This window comes from Microcebus murinus, chromosome 12, assembly GCF_040939455.1.
Source record: "Microcebus murinus isolate Inina chromosome 12, M.murinus_Inina_mat1.0, whole genome shotgun sequence".
NCBI lineage: Eukaryota > Metazoa > Chordata > Mammalia > Primates > Cheirogaleidae > Microcebus > Microcebus murinus.
Genome location: NC_134115.1, coordinates 60,518,436 through 60,545,072, shown reverse-complemented (window position 1 = coordinate 60,545,072; position 26,637 = coordinate 60,518,436). Strand labels below are relative to the sequence as shown.

The following is a 26,637-nucleotide window of genomic DNA, read 5'->3' as shown; positions in this document are numbered from 1 at the left end:
TATGTATCATCTTAATCTCCACCAGGAGCTCTTGAAAATAGGATGATTCTAACCCAATTATTTATATCCACAATCCTGCATCAGGCATCACCTGACATGAGTATGCCATAAAATCTTTGCTTGAAGAAATGAATCAGCCAATGTGATGGTGGGTGGGAGAAGGAAGGAGGGGTGTAAGTGTCCAGTAGTTCCTTAGTCATTACACAATTCACTCTTGCATTGCTGGGTAGGCAGCCCCATCCTGCCTATTTCATGTGGGAAATGGGCTGCAAGACTCAAAGAAAGTGCTAAACAGCACAACTTCCCCAGCTTCTTTGGCTTCTCGACAAGCAGTGATGGGTTTCCCAGCATTTCTGGGACTTTGTCCTCTCCTTCCTCATGGGAACTGCAGAGAAAAATACCAACTGCATATAGTGGTAGTCCAAGAAAGTTAATGAAGTTGAGGGGAGGGAAAGCAAAGGAAAAGGAAACAAACATTGAGCGCCTGAGCTGGAGGCTTCAATCTTCGTCCTGCCTTCCATGATTTTCTCACAATTATGCTGTATATATATATATAACAATCTCTAAGGTGGTGGTTAAGAAAATGTATTCAAGGTATCTAAATAAGGCATCTGGCACATTGTAGGCTCTCATTAAATGGAGACAAGTGTTATTTCCTTATGTCAGATGGGGAAACTGAGGCCCTGAGTAGTGCCTGATAGGCCACAGCTAGGATTCAAGTCCTGAGCTCCTTGCCTAAATTGGTGGACATATAGATTGTGTTCACATAAGCTATTTAGCCCCTTATAGCTTTCTGCCTGCAAAAGTTTCAAGCCTGTTTAACATCTACAATTTTTGTTATTTTGGTGCCCTACTGTTCCCATTTTTCACTGCCATGAAATCACTTCATATCTGTGTTCAAGAGCCTTATTTAAATTTTACTCAAAGTATTCTGCGAAAATAAACTGCCTCTGAGAAAAGGTTACTAGTTAACAAGTAACTGGTGACGGGGGATGGAGAAGAATTTCTTTTCCCCTCTTCTCCCAAGTATTTATTTCCTTCTGATTGGAGAGAGCTTATGTACATAATTTAGCACTCTCCTCTCTGTTCTTGCATTTGCTGTGTCAAGGGGAGGAATTAGGAAGCCCCAGAGGAAAAGAGCCACAGGGGCAACACTGAGCTCACCACAGCTCAGGGGCAGCAGAGGGACAAAGGGACATCTTTAATGAACTCTAGTAGCCTGAGGTGAACAACTAAACCATCTTTGGCCTGGACAGAAAAGTCAGAGGAAAAGGGATATTATAGGTTCTTGAAATCAGTTTCCCTGGAATCAGAAAGCAAAATTCAGGGAAGGGTTGTAGAGTAGGAGAGGCATCCATAAAGGTTATTACTAACATTTACTGAGTATTTACTAGATTTCCATCCCATAGTGGACACTATTAGTATTCCAATTTGTAAAAGAGAAAACAAAAGCACTGACAGGGTAAGTAGCTTGTTCAAGGTGCACCAAGATTAACTGGCTAATTGGGATTAGAAAGGTACCCAATATATATTTTTTTCTCTGATATTCTAGAAAAGGCAAATCTAATTCAGGGCTTTAATGTTTGACTTTTCGTATATTTATTTTTTTTATAATTAGTCTAATATCAATTTTGATTTCTATGTATTTAAGATAAATAGGGTGCAAGATTCAGGAATGCAGTCAAATTAAGCACAGAACACACCTATATGTGAGTAGCCATGCTAGTAAGGAATTTACTGTCACCTAGTGGCAATCTATGCTTGCTGCAGCAAGAATACCAGGCCTGGTGCAGGAGCTGCAAACTCTAACTGTGCAGGTAGAATCTATCAAATATCACATGTATACACTCCTATTTGTGAAGGTTATTGCCACAACAGTGTCATATGGCAAGTCAAGAATGTGTTTTTCAGTGACCCCCCACCTTCCTTCCTCATCCCTGCCTTCTTGGGACAAAGTTTGTGACTTTTACTTTTATACCCCTGGATATGCTCCTCTTATGCTACATACTTTACTGATGATGATCTGCTACTCTGCACCCCAGAGGGTGTGTGAACGTCCTGATCAGTTGCAGGGACGTGTCTTACTCATCTATAAATCCTAAGCTCCTAGCACAAGGCCCGGCACAAAGGAAGTATCCAGTGAATGTTTGTTGAATGAATATGAATGAATGCTTTTGACTTAAACTTATCACTCTGTATGATTCAGGCCAAGTCTAAGCAGCAGTTTATTTGAATATATAGTAAACATTTGAAAGGGTTGGGTGGGGAATAGAAGAGGCTTCTCAGGGAAGTGTCCAAGGAAGGGCAGGGCAGGGGGCCCATGGGCAGTTGACCTGCTCACAGGGCAGTGGACGCCCGGAACTTCTGGGTCAAACAGAACACGGCAGCTGTGAGGGCCGTGCACTGGCGAGCCAGGAGTTTCACACTCAGGTCATGGTAGCCTCGCTCGCAGGTCAATTTAGCGGCCTCTACAAACTGGTGGTAGGTGTACACCACATCCCTGAGGTTCCTGGCTGCTTCCCTGTGCCGGGCAGAGCAGTGGCTGCAGTCTGTGAACTGAAAGCACAGGCCGGCCAGCTGGACCAGGTGCTGGAAAGTGTCACGAACAGCCCCCTGCCTCTCTTCAGGGGACTGATCTATTTTGATAACATGCTGACAGCTTGACAGCAGCTTCTGGGAGCCCATGCAGAGGCGGCTCCGGCTTTCAGAAAAGTGCCAGGTGCACTTCTCTGGGGGATGTTTGTTTCCAACCCCCCAGGAAGCTTCTAAAATGTCTTGTAGCTCCAGCAAGCTTTCCATGAGTTGGATGAAGCCCTCAGAGGGGCTGGCAGGAGTGGCTTTCAGCTTTCTCAGAGCTCTCGAGCAGTACTCTGGCCAGATGTGGCTTTTCCTTGGCAGGGGCACCGTGCTGTAGCTACGGGCTCTGGCAGACCTCCAGGGCAGAACCACCTGGCTTCCTGCAGAAGGCGGTGAGGTGAGGGGAGCTGTGGGGAGTGCTTCCGAGTCCCTGTCTTCTTCCTCTGTCTCAGACTGCAGGCCACGAAAGCATGTGGCATAGGAGAACTGACAGCTGCATTGCTCAATCCCAATACTGGGGGCCACTGTCTCATTCATGTCCACAAAACCCAAAGATGTGGCCATCCTGAGACTGGCAGAAACTTCAGGATGGCTTTCTGGAGCAAAGCATAGAAAAGATTTCTCAGCAGGAAGGCAGATGCTAGAGCTGTCATCTTTGCTTTCTGAAAGTGAGCAATGGTTTGAAGCTTCTAAGTGAGGCTCCTCTTGTGTACATGGTAGTGCCTTTGGCAAGGAAGGCTCTGGAACCCACTGAGGGGTGTCCCTAGGGGCTTTATCTTCCCCTATCACATGGTTAAGTGGCTCTGCCTTGACCCTCTCTGGAGGGAAGGTTGATGAAATGGTTGGCTCTTCAAGTAAGAAATCAGGGTCTAAATCCAACTCTGCCAATAGTTTTTGTTCTTGGGCCTGAAAGTCTTGGCCTGGGGTTTCTCCACTTTGTCCTTGAGGGTGTCTGGGGGTATGTGGTGGGGTCTGCTCAGCCTCTTTTCTGGGAGCATCCAAGGAGACGGAGGTTATTATTTCACTAGCTGGAGTACTAACATCAAGAGCCTGTGAAACAGCATTTGACACTTCACCCTTGAGGTCACCTGAATCCTTTCCAGATTCCTCCTGAAATAAGGAGGTACCATTTTTGTTTGTAACTTCTCTGTCACTTTCCAAAGATAGTTGTTGCTTTTCCTTTGTAGGCATAGAAACCATCTTCTCTTCTGAATTTATTCCACACTCATCACTTCTAGGCCCATCTCCAGGAGACAACAACAAAGGCTCTATGTATTTGGAGGCAGTTTCTTGCATATGATTTATAAAAAAAGATCCTAATCCCATTTCCAACTGGACTCCTCCCAGCTCTAGTGTGTCTCCTTGAGAGACATTATGAGGCCCTGGACTGATGGTCAGGCAGATTCTGTCTGGGTTAGGGTCACCACTGAAAAGGGAAAAGGAGCTATCCCCACACTCTGTGGCAAGTTCTTTGGGGGCATTGCCATCTGGGTCTTGAAATGAAGATACGATTTGGGAAGGCTCTGCCTGAGCAGTATCTGAGCCAAATGAAGCTGGGTTGGAACTGTGAGGGGTGCTTGCTGAGAAACCCGTAATAGTGGTAGTCAAAGGAGCAGCTCCAGGATTCTCTTTATGGCTAGAGTCAATCCGGAGGCGAATGGCAGAGATAGAAGACACTCGAGAGTCGATGACAGACTTGGTTTCCATGGTCTCGGGCTCCATCTCCATGACCCTGGAGGCTGGGTTTGCGCTCTTGGTCTCCCTCAGGGGAGCCAGCAGCCCCAGGGCCTTGGTCTCCAGGAGGCCAGGCTCACCTTGGACATCCTGCAGAGAGGACACCGTTGGGGAGGGTGCACTGAGGGCCAGGTAGGGCTCCCTGTCATAGTAGCACACATCGTCCATGCTCTCCAGGGAGGCTGATGGCTCCAGGGGAAACGAGACCTGAGAAGTGTAGTCGGTCTGTAGGAAAGACCTCCTTTTCCTCAGGGTCTTGGCATACTTCTTCACCCCTCGCCTCCTGCTTGGCTCTCTTCCATCTGGCCCAGGATTCAGGCTATTCTCAGAGCTGCAAGCGCTGGCCTTACTTGGAAAGCTTGTGGCACTGAGTTCTGCAGCAGAAACAGCTCTGGGCCCTGGGAGTCAAGAAAGGAAAAAGTACATAAAAAGCAAAAAAACAAAGAGCTTCACAGAACTTGGACGCAGGCCTTGGGCTTGCCTGGGTTCAAATCCTGGCAGGGCTGTATAACCTTAGGCAGGGTAAATTTTGATCTCCTCAGTTGCCTCATCTGAAAAAGGGGGATGATAATTGTGATAGACCTTTCCTAAAATTTTTGGTTGCCCAAGTTACATTTTATTGTCTTTTGGTTATAGTCCCTCAACTTTTTTTCAGGGAATGACATCTCCCCAATGGTTTCAGTCCGCTGGAACTATTCATGAAGGTGCCTTGTCCACACTAGCCAAGTGATCAGATTTATGACCCAGCCAGTCAGCTATAAATTCCTCAGAATTTCAAACTCTAACACATTGATTAAAAAATAATAAAAGTAGAGTCCTTTCTTTCCAGTCACAATGTCCTGACAATACTGATAAGAAATCTTGCTACCCCGACTCCTGGCCTGGTTGCTGTCAATCTCTGAAGCCAGTTCTCAGGCTTGCCAGCAGTTCTATGAGCTATCTTATGCCCTTCTGACATTTCTTCTTTGTGCTTACATTAACCCAAGTCTGTTAGTACCGATGACACCAATCAGTGCTGCCATACAAGTTAAATGAATCAGTGCATTACTGTAAAGCACCTAGCACAGAATGCCTGTTCCTAATCGGTGTTCACTGAAAGGGAGCTGCTATTATTATTGTTATTACTGTCATTTTATGGGTGAGGGTTCTGAAGGTGATTTCTTTTGACAAAAAGAGGCCACAGCTCTCAGTCACAGGCATGAGGGGTTTTGTGCATGCTGGGATGGGTCTTTATGAGAGGAGAAGAACTGTTGTAAAGAGGCCCTTGGGAGTCAGCCAGAAGGAAATGGGATGAGAGCCCAGCACTGGAGAATCAGGGAGCTAGTACACTCAGACCAGTCTGTGCCCACCTGGCTACACACTATCAGAAATCTTATCAAATCCTAGGCTGCTCCCCAGACATCCTAAATGAGAATCTCTGAGGTGAGGACTGAGGAATCTATAGTTTTTAAACAAGGCCCCTCAGGTGATTCTGATGCCCAGCCATGGTTGGGAGCTGCTGTCCTAGGCTACCAATAGCCACTGACCACAGAAGTTTCTGAGGCCCAAAGAAGGACGGGCTCCCACAGTGAGGCAGGGGCCAGACCAGAAGCCGGGCCCAGGAATCCCAGTTGTAGGCTCTCTTCTCAACACCACACTGGTCCCCTGTGGGAAACAGACCAGCCAGTATGAACCTTATGTCCCTGACCAGACTCCCGTAAAAGGGCCCTGCCTAATGGTCGCTGTCATGTCCCCATCCTACCTCCAGCACAATGGCTGGGCTGGCAGGGCAGGCCGTGGGCACAGAAAGCTGTTGTCTGGGTTCTTTGGGAAGCACTGCACAGTCTGGCGTGGTTTCTCCTTTCCCTAGCAGCACAGTCAATTACTGAACTCAGGGTAAACAGTGGAGAGTTCATTCATTCATTTAGCAACAACTGCCAGACACTGTGTGCTGAGGACACACAGTTCCCGCACTCAGAGTTCTCAGGCTAGTGATGGAGAAAAACATCAACACAAAATCATACAAATAAATATATACTTATAGGCAATGCTAAGTGCCAGGAAAGAAAAGCTTTAAGAAGGTGTGGCAGAGATAGACCTGCCCTGGTCTGGGAAGTCTGGGAAATGTTCCCGGAGAAAGTGAGCTTCCAACTGGGGACTGGATGGGTGGGCACCAGCAGCCAAGGATCAGGGCAAGGAATGTCTGGGGCAGAGAGGGCAGCACGTGCGAAGGCTGGAGGTGGGAAAGAAGTTGGCACTAGTAAGCTGGGCGCAGTGGTGCGCATCTGTAGTCCCTGCTACTGGGGAGGCTAAGGTGGGAAGATCACTTGAGCCCAGGAGTGGACTTCAAATCCAGCTGGGGCAAAATAGCAAGACCCTGTTTCCCAAAAAAATAAATAAAAGACAGAAGTTGGCACTTGTGAAAAGTGGCAAGGAGGTCTGTGTGGTGTGTGGCAGGAATGCAAAGAGAGGACTTGGGGGGCGGGGGGAAGAGGCCGTGTCACAGAGGGCCTCGCAGGGCTCACGAAGGAGCTGGCTTTTCTCCCCAGAGCAGTGGGAAACCACCGCAGGGCAGGGAGCAGGGACTCAGAGAGCAACCGGATATCTCTGTGCTATTTTCCAATATTTTTCCCTCAGAATGCAGTGTGTGTGTGTGTGTGTGTGTGTGAGAGAGAGAGAGAGAGAGAGTGTGTAGGCACACGTATGTGTCTTGCGAGGATCTCAGATCAGCTTTGGAAATGATTTCATGTGGAAAGACACTCCGCCCTCTTTGTGGAGGAATGTATAAGGAACCTGATAGGAACACAGCCAACAGATGCCCTGCCTTTTTATTTTATGTACTTTTTTTTGAGACAGAATCTCACTCTGTTGACTGGGCTAGAGTGTCGTGGCGTCAGCCTAGCTCACAGCAACCTCAAACTCCTGTGCTCAAGCGATCCTCCTGCCTCAGCCTACCAAGTAGCTGGGACTACAGGCATGTGCCACCATGCCCGGCTAATTTTTTCTATATACTTTTAGTTGGCCAATTAATTTGTTTCTATTTATAGTAGAGACAGGGTCTCGCTCTTGCTCAGGCTGGTTTTGAACTCCTGACCTTGAGCGATCCCCCAACCTCGGCCTCCCAGAGTGCTAGGATTACAGGCGGGGCCTTGAGATACAGTCTTGCTTTGTCACCATGGCTAGACTGTGGTGGCATCATAGGTCACTGCAACCTCAAACTCCTGGGCTCAAATGATCCTCCTGCCTCAGCCTCCCGAGTAGCTGGGACTACAGGTGTATACCACCACACCTGGCTAATTTTTCTATTTTTAGTAGAGATGGGGTCTCATTCTTGCTCAGACTGGTCTCAAACTCCTGAGCTCAAGCAATCCTCCTACCTTAACCTCTCAGAGTGGTAGGATTAGAGTTGTGAGCCACTGTGCCTGGCCCCTACATTCTGATGGCAGGGTCCCTTGGCCCCCAAAAGGCCTTACAGGGCTATTGATGGCCTGTCAGCTTCTTCTTGCTTTAAGGCCCCATTTAATGTAGCTTCAGGGTCAATAATGACATAGTGGCTTTCTGTTGTTGTGCACTCCTATCAAACTTTTTTCTTTTTTAGTAAATTCTGTCTATCCCACCAGGTAGCCCATTTGCCACCTCCTCTGGGAAGCCTTCCCTGATTCCCACTGTTGACTGAATCCCTCCAATCTCTGCTTGCACAGTTCTCTGAACCTCCCTTGCAACCCTGATTTGAAGCCATGACACTTATAGTTTGTTTACAGAATCCAGGTCTGCCTCCTCAAAAGTGGACAAGGCCCTGTTTTACTCTTGAGTCTTTCTCTCAAGCTTGGCCCTGGGCTGTGGGCTCTGGCCCCTGGGGGGTACTCAGGAGCTGCCTGCCGAGTCTGCAGACCTGCTGGGGAGGGCTCACCTGAGAGGGTGTCTGGGGATGTGAGCTTATCAGCTGCGTCATAGTATTCCTCATCCGAGCTGCCATCCTCAAAGGCCAGCGGTGGGTGCAGGGCCAGGGCTTCCAGTGTGGAGCTGGGCTGGGCCTCGGTCCAGCCCTGCTGACCCCAGGCTGGTGGGGCTCCCCACTGGCGGGACGCTGTGCTCTCTGAACTGTCGCTCAGGTGGCTGGCCAGGGAGAGGCTGGAGCACAGGCTGTAGTAGTCGGTCCGGCTGCCTTCATACAGCCTGGGGTCCAGCCTGACTGTGCTCAGTTCTGGTCCCCAGCTGAATGTCTCAGGAATGGGACTCTCAGAAAACTCTGTCTTCTGGCACTGGGGGTTGGCTCTCTGGGCCAGATCCAGGAGACAGAGGAAGCCACTGGTTTCAATCCTGCTCCTCTCCTCTTGGCTGTTAGAATCGGTACTCTCCGGGAGGCCTGGTAAGCCAAAGTGGAAGAAGGTGGACCTACTGGAGGAGCAGGCATCCAGGTCGTCCTCTTCCAGGGCATCCATGGACTCGCTCGAGCCGCTGGTCCTAGAGCCTCGGCTCTCAGTGTTGGCTGAGTTGGATGCCTCGGACTCGGCACTGTCTGTAATGCTGCTGGCCACACACATGCCTGCGCCTCTCCTGGCCACGTCAGGTGTGGGGCTGTTCCCAGGAGGCTGCTCCTCTTTTATAGGTGTCCTGCAGGGGCCCAGCTTCACCAGGTGTCTGTCGGAGAGAGGCTCTAGTATGCAGTCCACTTCAGAGGACTCCTCTGAGTCACTGCAAGCCCTGGATTCGTAGCCTGCAACACAGGGGACACCAAGGATCACAAAACAGCATCCCAGGACTGTGTGTCCTTCTGTCTCCCCTCCCTTGCCAGATATGAAAACTGAGGACCAGAAGGGTGACTGGTGCAAGATCACCCTGGACTAACACAGAATCTGAGGGATGCCAAATCCCATGTTATCCCCGTACCATCAGACCACTTGTCCCACGTCTGCATGAGCCACCTAAAGGAGACAGGATTAACTCCGCCCCTGCTTAGAGATCTATCTGTTCATGGAGACATGGTGGGGATTTAATTGGATCTTACTTTGCCATGGGCAGCATCACCCGGGTTTGTGGAATCCCTCACCAAATCTCAGCTCTGTCCTATCTGGGTTTCAAAACCAGATAGGGAATCACATTAAAAAAATAAATAAATAAAACAGATCCTTCCCCTACTCTGAGTACTGAGTCAAATCTCTGGGAAGTAGGGCCTAAGAATCTGTATTTTTTAGCAACTTTATGGGCATTCTGAGGCTGCTAGGCAGGCATCATGCTGAAGTTTAGCCCTGAAGATCCACTGTGTTATGGGCCTCTCAGCACAGTGAAAACTCATCTAGCTACAAGTACTCTGGAAGGATTTATGACAGGAAGGTGAAAGACATTGAGACAGATCTCCAGTTTCATCTCCCTCAAAAGCCTCCTGAGTGACCTTTCTAAAACTTTTCTCTGATCACAACACAACCTGCTAACACCCACGGAGGGCTTCCCTTGCCTACGGGAGAGAGTCTAACCTCTCCCGCTAGAGTTACAGTCGGAGTGTGGCATTGATGCCCCCGTACAGGACAGGCCTGCCCTTCCTCAGCAGTCTAGTCCCCCTCACAGGTTGGCCCAGGTGCTCCTCAGCAGTATAAGTCCCCTCACCGTACAACCCCGTCCGTCCTCAGCAGTTTAGTCCCCCTCACAGGACAGCACTGACACTCCTCAGAAGCCCAGTCACCTGCAGAGGACAGTCCTGTCTCTCCTCAGCAGCCTATTCCCCCTCACAGGATGGCCCTGACTCCTCCTATCATCTAGTTTTCTCTCTCACAGGATGGCTTATATCCCTTTTTAGCATCCTCATTGCATCTATAGCCCAACCCCTCCTTAACAGCCTGGTCAGCCACTGCTGCCTCCCTCACCATGCTCCAGCCACCCAGAGAGCTTCTCATAGATCATGGCCTTGCCCTTGTATCATGCCTCCATGTCCCCTCTACCTCAAATGATCTCTCCTCCTTCCTTTGCCTGGTTAACTCCAGCATGTTCTTCAAGATCTATTTCCTCCTCTAGGGCACTGTCTCTGATCACTGCTGCCTGCCTGGCAGTGCAGTCCTCTCACCACAAACGTGTTGCCTCCCTGACCAGACTCTGAAGTATCATCTCTCCTTCACAAATACATTGCATAAAAACAAATACCCAAAGCTCATGCTGCCTAAGTGCTTTACTGTATTTTATTATCTATTCCACTGAGATGACTTATGCCTCTTTCATCCATGTAGGGGAAACACTCTATAGTGATGTGCTCCTGAGCACCTCTCCCCATCTTCACATTCAGTGACATCACATTAGTGGCTTGAAATTAGCCATGTGGGAGTGTTTATCACACAGAATTGGGCAATTGCTTCAAATCAGAATTTTTGCCCTGCAGAGACAGATGTGAAACATTTGTCATCGGACCAATGGGAAAATGCTGCATCCACAGTGCAGATGCAAAAACCTGACAGAAACTGGGAGTTGGCCTGGGAGACTGTCTCACCTGCCCGCCACTTCTTCATTCCTTATATGTGATTTCACATCCCTTTTGTCTTCCAGGTACCCTCTTATTCTAAACATGTAAGGTTGAGAATTTCTATTATAATTCCAGAGAATGTAAAAGAGTGCATAGGTATGAAAGAGGAGCCAGGTTATCTACATATGAATGAACAAGTAGCATCTCTTTTTGATGAGAAAAGATGATAGAATACAGTGGCTCTTAGAGATGATTTTAGGAAATACTATAGGGAATCAGAGATCTTCAACAGCATTCCTTGGATTTTGGAGAATTTCAGGCACAAACAAAGCTTCTCTATTTAGTATTCAGGAAAGATCAATAAGTCTTCCAGGAAATAAATGGAGAAATATCTCTCATCCATTTGAGTTGAAGTCTTATCTCAGTTCAATTCACCACCTGTAGGCTGCCCTTACCTACAAGGCCAGTGAAATGGGCCTGTTCTTACTGGGGCAAGACTCAGGGGCTCACCTTCTTCAGCAGATACCCGGTGCACTTGCTTGTTTCCAGGCCAGAGGAAAATGGAGGTAACTGGGTCAACAAACAGCCTGTAGTACCCAGCAATTAGACAGGCTAGGTCTTTTGCACTGTTAGATTCCAGCAGCAAAGTCAGAACCTTGGAAGGCAAAGAGAACATTCATGTTTATCGAGGGCCAGAGGGCAGTCTGAAGACTGACAGAAATATAATGTGAGGCCAGTGAGAGATTCCAAATAAATCCAGCCATGGCACACAGGCAGGCCTCCTGGTGCCCCATGTTCTCACCTGCAAGGCTTAAATGAACACACACATATGCACACATACAGACACAATCACACGTGCACACATACTACCACACATACATATTCACACATGCAGAGTGGTTCCTCTCATCCAATCTATATGTCTCCTGCCTCTCCATCCTTTACCCCAATCTCCCACCCCAACCACTACCCTGCTCATTCATGCAATGGGAACCCTTCAAGACTTGACTAGAAAAGGAAAAGGAACAGGAACAAGTGGAGAAGGAAGAAGGTGATAAGAAGAATAAAGCAATCTTCTTGAGCATGTTAAGATTACATCAAAAGAGGGCAGGATAAATGTAGGACCCTTCAGAGAGACTCAAGAGGTAGCCTGCACTATTTGCCCATATTAATTTCTGCCACTCAAAACTCTTGGGCAGCCATCTGGTCTCATGCATGTGTGATAAAAACTCTCTGCTGTTCTCCATCTAAGTTTCTGAACCCAATAGGAACTTCTCCATCAAGAGAGAACATGGTCCAGCTCAGTTTATACTAAAAACCTTTCGGGACCTTCCCAGGAAAACCACTTTCCCTTTGATGGGATAGGATGGACAATCTGTCCTCTTAAGCAGATGTTGCACATTAGGCTTTATTATTATTCTAAATTCATATAAACTACCTTAGAATAATTTAGCCCCAAATTCCAGAAGCTGGATTCAGAATCTCCCCGCCTTGTGTTACCTTGACATCCTGAAGATACACTTTGACCATGCTCACTTTCTCAGACTCTTCTGTCAGATCTACCCGGCTGATGTTTGCAAACTCTGCCAATGCGGATATGATGTTGAGTTTGCTATTGATAATCTGGCTAATCCCATACTTGGCTCCAACTAGAAGGGCAATGTAGGATTCTCTATCCTGTAACTGTAGAAGGGTGGAAGGGGAATTAGTTTCCATTCACAAGCTAGTAAAAATACATTGTACATGTAAGAAATAATACCTCTCTCTAAACTCCTTGATTCCTACCTTAGGTCCTACCGCCATTCCCCTAGACTATTGCCTAACTTGGGCCCCAACTACAGCTAAATCAAGTATAAATTTATCTACCATAACACCCATTTCAATAGAGCACTCAGCCGGAAGACTACTACCTGTTCCATAAATACAATAAATACAATCTGTACTTTCATACCTATGTGCCTATATTCATTCTATGTCTTCCTCTTGGAATCCCTTCCCTGCCTTCATTACCTGTTTAGATCCTGACCTTTCTTTAAAAGCTTTTGTCAAAACCTACTGCCTATACAAAGCAGCTGCCTCATCTTAGCCTCCTTGAACCAGGTTACTCTCTTTCACAACACAATAGTGTTGTGCTCACACTATTTACTCTGTACTTCTCTGATAGCACTGAGCACTTATGGATTCCTATTATAATTATTAGTATTCAAGTCAATAATAATTCCATGTCAAATTCCTTAACAACACAGTCTGTATTTATCTCTGTTTGTAACTCCAGTGCCCAGCAAGCACCCTGAGCCAGTTCAATGTGGTTGGTTTCTCTCCCATTACCAGTTCTTTCCTAAGTAAAGAGAGACTAGAGACAGGAACTGGACAGCTGGGAGAAAGCAAAATTAGCCTTGAAAAAATCAGAAAGTTCTTTTTGTGCCTTCAAAAGCTTCTTTTCTGGGTTTCCTTTCCACTTTTTGTGTCTTCTACTTATACAAAGACTCCATTTATTTTTTTCCCTTCTCTATCTGATGCTCTTCCTTTCTCTCAAAACATTGATTTTCTACATTGTTAAGTCAACAATCTGATTAAATTGACCCATCACTGCAAATGACTGAGAAGCACACAAAATCTTCTTAAAGGAGTTTTATTAATATTAAAAACAAACAAACTAACCTATAATTGGTAATTGGCTTTGTGCTAGAGAGTTCTGGAGCTGACAGTGATGGGGGAGAGTCCCCTCAAACCACACCCTACACACACCAAGTGCTTTAAGCACATGCTCTAGGCCTAGGCTCCAAAAAAGAAGCAGGAGGAAGAATGGGGATAGAGCAGAGGGCTCTTCTGCTTCTCTTTCCCTGTCTCAGGCCCACCCCTCAGTCCTTCCAGTCTTCTGAACAACAGGGGCCCCAGCCCAGCAGTCTAACATTCCTTTCTTTCCTTCATGATTTCTAATTTTTCCACTTCACCTTCGTATACCCAAAGCTCCAGAGTAAACTGCTTACAGTACCCTTCACTGGAATGCCTTTCCTGTATACTGAAGTCTGGCCCAGTCCAACCTTCATGGCCTCCCTTAACCCCTTCTTCTCCCTGTCCTCATGCTGAAGCTAGCAGAGCTACCCTCTGTCGTCTAACTCCATGGCAATAGCCCTGTACGTGTCTCATGACTTTGTTTTGTCTTACTGGGTAGCTTGTTTCGCCCTTCAATTCACCTCTGCCTCCCCCACCATCTGTCACAGAGCTGGATGGTAGATGGTGAAAGCAAAGCATGAAAAATACTTGCCAATGGTCTGCTTTTTAGATTCCTGGACAAATTCTAGTACATGATAAGAGTTCTCAGGAATTTTAAGCTAAAAGATACATTGATTTTCAGAGGACCTCTAAGGTCCCTTATAAGAGTAGGGTTCCACAGTTCTCTAATACCTACCATTAAAGTAGCATTAAAGATTTTCCCACCGTAAGTCTTGAGTTCCCCTAGGATCTGTAGATAATTCAAACGTAGCTGAGCAGCGGAAATAAGTTGCTTAAATAGAAAAAAAAATGTTGATGTCAGTGTTATTCACTCTCCTAAAATCCAAGTAATGTTGAAAATGTTTTCTCTGAGGTCTCACAACAGACAGCTGGGTGGGTCAGCAAAGACCACTGTGACATTACCTTCTGTCGGGGTTCTAGCAAATTCTGGTTCCTCTTCATGTGGAAGCTAATGGCTTTCTTGATGTCTTTGCCTTTCATATTTCGGAGTAAAGTTGGAGATATAAAGTTTTCTATTCCCCAGTCTTTCCTGCCATGAGACATTAGAGACAAGAAGGCCCGTTTTTTGCAGTGTACTTGGTTCTAATGAAGAGCATAATTACATGTGATTCAGTACTTCATGTTCCCATAATACAGCAATTATGAGCCTCTCTCTCCAGTGGAAGAAATATATACATATTTTTGTTTCACACACACACACACACACACACACACACACACACACACACACACACACACATTCTCTCTCTCACACACACACAGTCCACAAAAATCACCACAGCCATTCAGGAATTAAACCCCATTGATCATTCTGGGAGCTCATTACTCTTGGAGTAGTACTCTATTAAAACCCTTTGCACTCGCTTGTTTTTTTCTCATTATCCACTCGACATTATCCACACTCGACATCCGAGTGCAAAGGATTAATCAGAATAGGAGTTCTCATTCTTTTTCACTACCACCTATGTGACAAATAATGACGGCACATGTATGACACTCCCATGGGGCAACACAGAGCGCCGACGAATCTCCAAGGCCAAGCTCCAGAATGATGCCGGCCAGGCAGCCTCAAAGTCTCCCACAAACTTGCTAAAAATTCAGACTCCCAGACCTCACTCCCTAGAGATTTGGCTCAATACATCAGGGGTAGGGCCAAGGAACTGCTGTATTTTTAAAATATGACTCCGGATCTGATTCTGATGCCCGGAGAGGACAGAGTTGAGACCTGGGGAGGGGCTTAGCAAACCTGGGTGATGCTGCCCAGAGCAACTCTAAGCTAAGAATCAGGAGGTGTTGGAATCTAAGGACTTGAAACTGCACCAGTGGGGATATAATGCACTAGGAATTTGTTCACACCACCAGGAAAAATTAATTTCCAAGGCATTCTTGCCCTTAGAAAAGCTTAACACTGAAGTTGTCAACTGACTTCCCAAGATCTCCTCCCAGGAACTGGGAGTTTACAAGGGGATCCTGTGTCGTTCCATTTGGACTGGGAGCAGCTAGGTTCTGACATCTGGGGGAGCCAGGCCAGGAGGGAAAGACAACAGACAGAGAGATGGGTACGTGGGTGAGTATCAGCTTTCTGTGGCATCTGGCCATCCTGGCCAGGGGCCAACAAGTTACAAGTGCAGAGCCGCTGCTGTCCCCTGCCACTCACTCTATATACTTCAGAGAGATCTTCTGTGGCTGGGCACATGCATAGGTCCGCTCCTGGATGTGCAAGGCTGCCAGTCGGAGTGCAGAACTGCATTTCATTTCTACGGCAAAGCGCTCCTGGAGTACATCGCTGCAGCTCTAGAAGAGCAATTGGGAGGTAAGAACAGACATATTGTGTCCCCTCATTCTCTCAGGTGAAATGTAGCAGGACCAGGAGCTCAGCTTTGAGAGCTGGCTCTGATAGTTCTTGGCTGTGTGACCCTGGTGAAGTTACTAAGACTCTCTGAGCATTGGTATCTTCCATTGCTAAATGAGAATAAACCTACCTTACATAGTTTCTGTGAGGTTTAAATTAGATAATGTGTATGAAAGCAGGTATAAGGCACACATTACACAATATAAAGTATTGATGGCATTGTTGTTATTATTCTTATTATTTTCTGCAACCATTTGTGTAAGGCTTTGGGCAAATTAATCCACCTAATCTGGGTTATTTCGTCTGTAAATTGGTGATGCGCCCCAAATAATTCTTTTTCATCAGAATAAAAATGACATAACTCCTCTCACCTAAGGAGCAGCACCTGGCTCAAGGTGGTCAAGGAACCAGTAAGTGGATGGTTCTGCCACTAAGTGGATGACCCCAACAAATCACGTGACCTTTCCAAGACTGAGTTTCATCATCTCTAAAATGAGGCTTTGAAGCACTAAAGCCCCTTTTAGCAATACAGACTATAATTCTAAAAATCCTAAAATGGTATTAGAAAATATATCATCCACATTGAGGACTTAGGAATTTCATTACTATATAGCAAATCTCCTAACATAGCAACTCAGTGACAGAAAAGGGAAATCTGAGAGATAATCAAGCCCATCCTCCTTCAGATAAAGATAATCCCTACCAGGGAATTGCTTAATTGCCTTGAGTTTATGTTCAAAATCACCCAATGTGCCATCACTGGGAAACACCACCGTTATTTTAGGAAGCACAGTCACCTGCAGATAGAGGTATTCAAAGGCCACGGGGTCTTCTTTCAGGAGGTCCAGGGGGTCCTTGGGAACAAAACACACCCTGAAGAGGCAGCGGTAGTCATGTGACTCCTCCCTTTCTACCACCTGTGAGGGGTAAGGGAGATATTATTAATCTTCTAACTGCTTTTGTCCTCATAGTTATTTTACAACACTACTTTTCTTTTTAAAAGACAATGAAAGCTAGTCCCAAGAGATTTCAATTTTAGTGCTTCCCAAGATAGCCATAGACCTTTGCTCCTAATTTGACTTTCTTCCCTATAGGTATAAAATGTAAAAGATTCAAAAGGATGATGTTTCCCACTGACCCATCTCTGAGTTCCCCTGTCTCTAGTTGCTTGTGTGTCCCTTCCACAGATAGTCTACATATATATATATATATACACACACACACATACACACGTGTGTCAACATATGTATATTCTTTTCTCTTCCACAAATAATATAATATACATACCATTCTGTATCTTACTTTTTTTCACTTAAACTATTTTAGGGATTTAATTTGATTTTCTTTCCCAATGCAAATGGAATAGAAGTAATTAAAAACTCTGCAAGCAGCAAACCTTCTAATAGGTGAGTGGGTAAGAACTCATCTGCGGTGAGGAATGCTCAGAGGCGTTTCTATGACATCTTGCCTTACTCATGCAGTTCCCTCGCTTAAAAAGTCCCTTACTGTTTTCCAACTATTGAAATCCTACTCATCTTTGTAATGGTGCACACTCAATGAGTATTTGTTGAATTAACCTATGTTTGGCTTTAAAACACTAGTACAACAAATTACTGAATGACTGAAAGATTGAGTGGTACAGATGGATCGGCTGTGTTTGCCCTACCCTGCCATCAGGGACCATCTCAGGGGGCTAAGACCCACACAAAGGGCTTAGATGCAGCAACAAATGCTTCCCTAATGTCTCAAAGGCAGCAGGTGCAAGGGTAGATCATCAGAGCTGGAAGCAAAAGATTGGGGCTCTATTAGCTGTATAAGTTATCTTTAGAACATCACCTGACCTCTCCAAGCCTCTGTCTTCACATCTGCAAAATGGGGATCTTAAATCTGTGCACTGATGAAAATTGGGCCTGATTCTTGTCCTGTTAGCCCCAGGCTGAGCAAGCTCTGCCTTCTGGGGCATGAGAAGTGCATCAAACCTGCAGCCGTGCTGAGCCTTGTCCCCACAGGTTCTGGCCGAGACATGCAGCCAGCGTGGCCTGTGCCTGCCAGGAGCAGGCGCCTGGTCCTCCCCACCTGCTGGATGAGTTCCTCCTCGTGCAGCAGGTGCAGCTGTGAGACACTGTACTGCTCTTCCAGGGCCAGCCCAAAGTACTCGATACTTCGGATCGACAGCTTCTCCTTCACCGTGAGGATGATGTCCTAGCAGGCACAGAGAGGCACAGGGGTCATTCGAGAACAGGGAAGCCTTCTCTGACCTTCTCTCTGCTTTTCAGTGCAGCTAGGGAGAGAAAAGCCTGTGCTGATGGGCTCACTGCCGACTCAGGCAGGGCTCCAGCTCCCACTCGTCAGGCCCCTCATGGCCCTGCACCCACCGCTCCCCTCCCCTCAGACCCCAGCACCGCCCACACGGCCACACTTGGAAGGTTGAAGCCATCCAGTGGGCACTTCTGCCTCTTTCCTCAATGTCCCTGGAGTCATCTCCTCTCTGGAATTCCTAGCCTGTGTCTTCAACTGCTTACTAGACAGAATCTCACCACCCACTTGTGACACGACTGAGGGAAATCTCTGAACCTCAGTTTCTTCCCCTGCAAAATGGAGGACAATGATGCCTACTTCTCAGAGTACCTGACAGAATGGAATCATAATTCTGTGCATTACAGTTGCCATGTCACACTGCCCTTGTTCACTCCAGATGCCCTCTGTCATCACAAGGGCTTTGCTGCCTCAGAGCGTTCACACATGCTGTTCCCTCTGCCTAGTATACTTTTCCCATTGCTCTTTACAAGTCTGTTTCTTTCTCATCCTTCAAGTCTCAGCTCAGATGTCACCTCTTCTGGCCACTGAATATAAAGGTAATTGTCCTTGTTATTCTCTGTCTCAGGTTCCTGTTTATTTCCCTCATGATTATTTAATATTTTCTTTAATTAACAGCTATAGTAAAGTGAATGTGTTCTAGACCTACACTACCACTTGCTAGCTGTGTGTCCCTAGATAGATTGCTTACTCTCTTTATGCCTCATTGTTTGCATCTGTAAAATGGTAATAATATCAACAACTATCTCATAGGGTTAATGTATACATTAATTTCCCCATAAAGGCACTTAGAATAGTACCTGGCAGATGGTAAGTATCCAATACATGCTAACTGCTAGTGCTTGTTTTCTTGCATATTGTTTCACCCTGCTGGATGGTGAGCTTCTGGAGAATGTGGACCTTGCCTGTCTTGTGCTCCATCAGACAGTATATCCAATGCTTGGCACTTAGTAGATACTCAGAAAACTTTCACTTGATGAATAAATAAAAATCATAAATATCCTGCTATAACCTCAAATTCAAGTCCCAATTAGGTGCCACCCTGCTCCTCCTGACTCCCGATTCTGAGTCCTCTCCACTTGTTCCATCATCCCCCCCATAACTAACAGGTGACTAAGTCCTGAAGAGTCTATCTGCTTATGCAACTCAATGACATTAATTCAGTGCCTGTGATGTGCCAGGCATTGTGTGCTGGCTGTGATGGAACCCTGTCTCTTGACTCGGAGCCTTCTTCCCCATTCTTCCACGTCTACCTTGAGCTCATGTATTTCTCCTGGCTTTGAAGAGTAGTGTCCTATGGACCTCCCGACCATCCATCCATTCTCTTCCACCTTGCACCTAGAGCAAAGATTGGCAAACCATAACTTGTGGACCAAATCCAGCCCACTGCCTGCTTTTGTAATTAAAGTTTTATGGGAACATAGCCATGCCCATTTGTTATAACGGCAGTGTTGAATAACTCTGACAGAGACCCCTGAAGAAAACCTAAAATATTTACTATTTGGCCCCTTACAGAAAAAGTTTGCTAACTCCTAATCTAGAGGAACTTGTCTAAGGCTTGTACTGGTCATGTTCTTCCTGACTCAAGAATATTCAGTGGCTCCACATAGCCCACTGGCCAAATTCCAAACTCCTCAGCTTAATATTCAACTCTCTCAAGTATCAGGTGCCAACCTACTTCTCCCTCTTTATTGTCTCCTGCTTATCTCAATGCAGCCTGCTCGCAAGCCCCATACATTTGCCAAACTTGCCCACCTCTGGGTCTTTGTTGGTGCTGTTCCCCGTGTCTGGATGTTATCTTCAAACATCACTCCTGACCCACTCCTGTCATAGTCCATCCAGTCTTTCCATGTCTGCTATGTAGGCTGCCACTCCCTGGAGGCCTTTACTTGCCACCCATCTGGAAGCTCTCTCTCCCCTGAGCCCATACCACACTGTTTCTGTCCCACTTTCATGGTCCTAAGCACACTATACTTTGTTTCACTGTGACTTGTCCCCAGGTCTTACTTAACTCCTCACCCCAGCCCCACGCTATGACTCTGGGCTTCCTAAGAGTGTGACCCTGGGTAATTCGTTTCTGTATCACCAGCAGCCAAGCTGGCACACTAAAATGCCTGGCACACAGAAAGTCTCAGAAATGTTTCCTGGATCAAATAACGTATTCTTTTCCTTGATTTAGAGAAAGAGGGTTTTCTTATACAAGAACTTTTCTTCCCTTGGTAAGTGAGAGGGGCAGAGAAGTCGCTGATGCACTGACTTTTTTCACCCATAAAATTTGTTGATAGCCACTTCTCTCTCTTTCATAAAGAGCTAAAAGATTTGCTTTAAAAAATTTGGCTATTACAGATAAATAAGATGAACTAACCAGTATTATACTGGCTAAGTACTTGTTCATTTTCCCAACTCTGTCATCTTTAGTTTAATCCTTCTGTGATGTGGGCTTTTATTGTAAATATCACTTCAAAAAACTTGTGGCCACCAAAGGGGGGCTCACTTTAAAGAAATCAACCCTTCCATTCCAATCCTCTTTGATTAAAGATGACAGAAGTAGAACTCTTGTCTAATTCATTCACAGAATCTTTCCTTCCATGCAGAGTGGCAGAGAGATGTGCTCCAGCACAGAGTTAAAAAACAGTCCAGGCTGGGCGCGGTGGCTCACGCCTGTAATTCTAGCACTCTGGGAGGCCAAGGCCGGTGGACTGCTCAAGGTCAGGAGTTCAAAACAAACCTGAGCAAGAGCTAGACCCCGTCTCTACTATAGAAAGAAATTAATTGGCCAACTAATATATACAGAAAAAATTAGCCAGGCATGGTGGCGCATGCCTGTAGTCCCAGCCACTCAGGAGGCTGAGGCAGAAGGATTGGTTGAGCCCAGGAGTTTGAGGTTGCTGTGAGCTAGGCTGACGCCACAGCACTCACTCTAGCCTGGGCAACAAAGCGAGACCCTGTCTCAAAAAAAAAAAACAAAAAACCAAAAACCAAAAAAAACCAGTCCAAGTTTGAAGCCAGTTATAAGCTAGCTGACTTTGGCAAGTTTTAGACCTCTTGGACCTATTTTCCCCTGTGCAAAGAGGGCTTAACACTGGTCACTTTATGAGATTGTTGGGGGCATTAAATGAGAGAAAATACAAGGAAGTGCTTGGAGAGTGTGTGGCATGTAGTAAACACTTAAAATCTGTTCCTCCCTTCCCTTTCCCCTCTGGGCTTAGAGCTTCCTGGGTTCGGAGAGGTTTTCTCCAACTTCTTCTAAGTCATGTTTAGGAAGGAATGGGATAGGGTATTTGGAGCAGCTCTCTAGGAATTGCCAAAGGAAGATGCCAGAGAGAAACACTAGGTGTGTGTGTGCATATGTGTGTACATGTGTGTGTGCATGTGTGTGAATATACTGTACGGATGTATGTGTGTGCATGTGTGTCTTGGCTACTGTCTATTTATTATCTATAGCTGCATTGGCCCACCTGAACCCGGTCTTCCCCAATACCAGAAGAGCTGGGCTCGATGTTTCCTCTTATAATTTTTAATGTTTAAACAACTTATTTTGCTTCTTCACTGCAGCCTCACCCCAACACTGTTTACTCCCTGCTTAAGAACTGTCAGTGCCATCCCCCTATTACCTACGGACAAAATCCAAACTGTTGTTGCCTGGCATCTGAGGCCCTCCGTAGCCACTCCTCCCCCAAGAAAACAGCTTGTGCTCCAGTCCTGCTGGATGGTTTGCTATTTCCTAGGCAATGCCGATTTTTATGGCTGTTTTGGTCCATGTGACTCCCTCAAACTGATGTATATGCCATGCCTCAACTGCCCTGTCCCTACTTGCCCTTATTGAGATCTTAGTTGCTCCCAAGAGCGCAGCTCAGGTCCAGCTTTGTTGCCAAGCCTTGTCTGACGCCTTGACGGAGTAGAACAGATGGTGCTCTTCCTCTTACATTCAAAGCATTTCCTCGAACTCTCTTCACATCCCTTATTTCATCCTGCCTGGACTATGGGTAGTGTCTTGAATGTCTACCCTCCCTCAATAAGACTGCAAGCTCCTGAAGACAGAGACCACCTTTTACCAAGCTCAGTAACCTCTGTCAGAGCATCTCAGATGGGGGAATTTGTTACATATAAGTTGAACTGATTTTAACGCAGAAAAGAACATGCAGGGGCCTGGGCCTTTCCTGACATTTGACCTGGGTTTTAGCTGCTCTAAAGTGCCTTGGGTAGCAGGTGAAGTCACAGACAAGAGGCAGGGAGGCCTGGTGATTAAGGATGAAAGCTTAGGAGTTCTAAGATGACCTTGAGCAAATCACTTCATCCCTCTGAGTCCTGACTTCTTCCCCTGCAAGATGGTGATAAAAATACCATCTTGCTGGTCAACTGTACAAGTAAATGAGATAACACGGTGCTTGGCTTATTGCAAGTGTTCAGACCATGGTGGTTATGAGACCAAAACAGATGCAGGCAAGATGCCTGGAGGTCCCAGGACCCAGCAAATTCTCCTAGGAAAGAGGTTCAAGTTTATTCTTAATACCTTCACGGTTGTGTTTGTATCAAACTTGAAAGCTTTGGTCTGTCCATTCTCCAAGTACAGCTTGAGCACATTGGGCATACACAGCAGAGAATTACCCTGGAAAACACAAGAGTATTGTTGTGTTCCTATCACACCCTAACTGCCCCTGGGTGTGACAAATCCTTGGCCGCCCAGCCCTGTCTGGTTTAGAGAGCAGGATCCTCCCTAACCTCCTCCTCACCACGTCAGGGAGCGCTTCTTGGCATTTGGGAATTTCTCCAATGGAAAGGAGGCATGCTGTGTCAAGGGACACTCATGAGAACTGTTAGATATGACAAATGGTAGAGAGGGTAAGCCCTGCCATGAGCATACTGATATCACTGCATGAGCCTATGCAATGTCTTCATGACCATCAGCTGACATTTTGCTGCTGGCTGCCACCTTTATGGGATGCATTCTGGCAAGCCAGATGGCCAGCATGCATCCTGTCCAAAATGGGCCTGAGATTCTTGTACCCTACCTGGTGGGGTTGGGACAGAACACTCCCTCAGAGGCTCTCCCACCCCCATTTTATTGCTGCATTCCCTGTAGTGAAACATCACCAAAGGGCAGAAGGAGGCTCTCCACCTCCACTCACCCAAGCCACCACCCTAGATATGTGAGGCCTCCTAAGGGACTCTGTCACTCTTGGAGGGATTTTTGGGAAAGAGGCACAGGACTGGTCTATGTTTGGTGACCCCACACCAGCCTGAATTTCTGGGGTGGAGCAGGGAAGGGTTTTGGAGAATCCCTCCAGCTCTCATAAGAAGTGACCTCTGAGTGTTTAGGTACGAATACCAGGGCCCCTTGGTGCTGGTGTCCCCCAGAAGCACTGAGAGATTCTGGCGTCCCCAAGATTTGAGCTAGAATCACCCCAGAACTTATATCTATAAAGAGTTTGAATGTAGAGCCTTCCTAGATAAAGAAGTTTATAATCTTTTTTCAAAACACCTAACGGCCTTTTCAGATGAGAATCGTGCATCTTCTAAATACAAGGGTGCTTGTATCTTCTCAGCAAGACTCACAATCATCATTCTCTATAATTTTTTTTTTAAACCACAGTATTTTTATGGAAGGGAAAGGAAGATGTTCATATTCCAGTGCCATTTCAAACTCCATTAGGATGAGGGATTTCAGACTGCTCGCTCTGCTGTCATCTTACTTCTCTGGCTTTGGGTGTTTAGAAATCTTAAGTTTTTGATTTCCCAAGTGGAAAATTTTTCCTTGGTACTTTTCTTTGTCATTTAAAAGGCCTATAAAAAATACATCCACAACAATATCACATTACTACCATTTACTATTCTCTAAGGCTTCTTCTAATTTTTATCTATATCTGTAAATAGTTTTAGAGAGCTGCAATAATAGAATATACATGATTCTATGTTCAGTTTTTACCCAACACACATTTCATATACAATTTTTATGTGGGCTTAGTATTTATAATGTTAATGGCTTTATAAATATTCTATTGAGTTGAAATATCAGAATTGATTAACCATTCCTCTGTCCTAGACATTTAGCATTTCTTTCATTTTGGGGCTATTTTAAATATTGATACTATAGATATTCATATCTTTAAATATATGAAGTTTTGCTGTTAAATTATTTTATAGACTACATTAATAGAAATGCAATCTCTGGGCCACTTTTTATGGCAGTCCCTAAGTTTTGTTTTTTTCACCCAAAAAAGTTTAAACCAATTTACAAAGCCACCAGTTAGTGTACAACTGTAGTTACTTTCACCAGAACATACATTTTTTTCTCTATTTGTGCTCATTTACTAATATAAAGGACCATTTTTAACTATTTTCCTTTGTATTTCGTTAGCGGTGAGCAAAATTAAACATATTTCCAATGTCGGTTTACTATTTCAGATCCTTCCAGAGTGACTGTGCATTCTGAGGCAGCCTTATGTTCCAAGGGGAAAGTTTAACTACCAATTTATCAACCTTTAAACACTTGAAGGGATGGACAGACAGGTCACAGTGATGAACTCTCACAGGTTTCACTGTCTCTGCCTCCTGAAGTTGATGCAGAGTCTCCCGTCAATTCCCCTTGGTGCCCCAACTGCAAGTCTTCCCAGAGACATCTTTTTTAGAGAACCCTGTTCCTCTAAACTCCCTATCCTCTCAAAACTCTGAACCAGTTTTGTAGCCAGTTCAGGTCAAAACTTGTCTTTTTTTTCTGCTCAACATAGACACCTGTGAATGGGAGGTCATGGTCATTTTAACAAATCACCAACCAGGCGATCTGGTCCATAGCTGTAGTGCCCTTCTTCTACCTGTCCTGCTACATGGTACTCACCCTCACTACTCATCACTGTGCACAACTCTTAAAAACATGTATTGAATCTAAATTTAATTTGTTAAAGAGGTTGATTCCATTTTCATAAACATGGACAAACAGAGACTTAAATATTGCTGACTGACAAAATCTCAGGTCTTATCTGATTAATGCACTAGGCCTCCCACTTGTCCCTACCTGAACAAATCTATCTTTCTCTCTTGGCTCTAACTGAAGATGTGCTCAGGTAAGTAGCAGGATAGGTAGGACATAAGGGCTCTGTGGATGTAGAACAGGTAACCTGGAGCCATTGTTCAAATGGCCATAACCCCCTCCTGCCCCCATTTGCTGGTGTCTATGGTAAGAAGACCTGATAAGGACAAGTTTTGACTTGAAAGTTTCAAAACCTAATCATGATTGCTGATTTTGGAATGACAATAGTTGCAGACCACTGGGGGAAAATTTGTTAATTATGAATAAAATGTGACTTTTATCAAACAATCCACATTAATATTAAACTCTAGCCAACATTTTCCCTTTACAAGTTTGTCTTCTGAACCCCTAACTCCAGGTCTCCCCAGGTCTCTCCTCCAAAGGACTAGACAGCATGTTGTGGTGAAAAACCAAAGAACTGAAGTCACAGAGACTGGGCTCCTGCATTTTCTTACTATGTGATCTTAGATGTTAAAGCTTTCAAACTCTTAAGCCTCTGCTTCTTTTATTAAATTCCCTTTCTTGCAGGGTATTGTAATGATTAAGGATTATGTATACAAAAAGTTTAGGTCACATAATAAAGGTTCAGTGGATGATAGGCTCTTAAACAAAAAGCAATCCCTACCACCACCATCACTATTATCAATATATCACCTTCAGAGGGAATAATACGTTTAAAGATTCACAGTGAGAAATTAACTATTAGAATCTGTTGAAATTTCATGGGCAAGAGAATAGAGTCACAGAGTAACAGAGAACCACACCCAGTGCTTTTCTACCTGGTCCCCACCCATGGCCCAGAGCCCCCACCAGCTCTCCTTGTCCCTGGTCCGCTGGCATCTGACTGAGAGGGTGCACAAACCCTCTAGCAAATGCATTGCACACCCTCAGCATCCTCTCAGTGCTGCGAGAATCCAGAGGTGCAGGGAGTTAAGCACCAGAAGGCAGCCTGTCACCTTCATGAAGAGTAATTTCAGTCCCCTGACTAGTAGCGCACCTGGCTGTGTCCACTGACAAGCACTTCCTCAGCAAAGTGCACCTTCACGGGGTTGGTCTTCAGCCTGGCTCTCTTCTCCTCGGTCAGGAAGGATGATTTAGGGACTCCCTGAAAAACATTAACATGACACATTTTAGAACAGTACTTTCATAAAAGCCATGTATATCTTCTCATTTCTTTAAAAAACCCAACCCAAAACTATGACGGCTATTGCAGATTTTATTTAAACCCATAGGAAAGGATGACACCCATTAAAGATCTCCTTTCGTAAAATCTAGGGATCCCAACCCAGGTGATGTTCTCCTGTGTCTGAGAATAGTTGGAAATTCAATGTGGTAGCAAAATGGCTGCAATATGATGAAGACAAAGAGAACTGGCCCATGAACCAGGAGACCTGAACTCCAACCCAAGTTTCTGCTACTCTGCAGTTATCAGAACTACCTCAAACACAAACTTTTAGGAAAGAAAAC

General features: G+C 45.6%; 1 protein-coding gene across 1 annotated transcript in view; it reads right to left on the bottom strand.

Moving 5' to 3' along the window:
• Positions 1-2,215: 2,215 nt before the first annotated feature.
• Positions 2,216-26,637, bottom strand: part of FRMPD1 (FERM and PDZ domain containing 1) — a 67,773-nt gene continuing 43,351 nt past the window's right edge. Inside the window, exons 6-16 of the mRNA XM_012769069.2 lie at positions 26,168-26,275; positions 22,657-22,752; positions 17,904-18,029; positions 16,625-16,744; positions 15,633-15,769; positions 14,378-14,504; positions 14,151-14,246; positions 12,239-12,421; positions 11,249-11,393; positions 8,201-9,007; positions 2,216-4,709 (exon numbers count right to left, since the gene is read on the bottom strand). Of these exons, the coding sequence (XP_012624523.2) occupies positions 2,338-4,709; positions 8,201-9,007; positions 11,249-11,393; positions 12,239-12,421; positions 14,151-14,246; positions 14,378-14,504; positions 15,633-15,769; positions 16,625-16,744; positions 17,904-18,029; positions 22,657-22,752; positions 26,168-26,275 (4,317 nt within the window). The 3' untranslated portion in view covers positions 2,216-2,337. The remainder of the gene's footprint in view (positions 4,710-8,200; positions 9,008-11,248; positions 11,394-12,238; positions 12,422-14,150; positions 14,247-14,377; positions 14,505-15,632; positions 15,770-16,624; positions 16,745-17,903; positions 18,030-22,656; positions 22,753-26,167; positions 26,276-26,637) is intronic.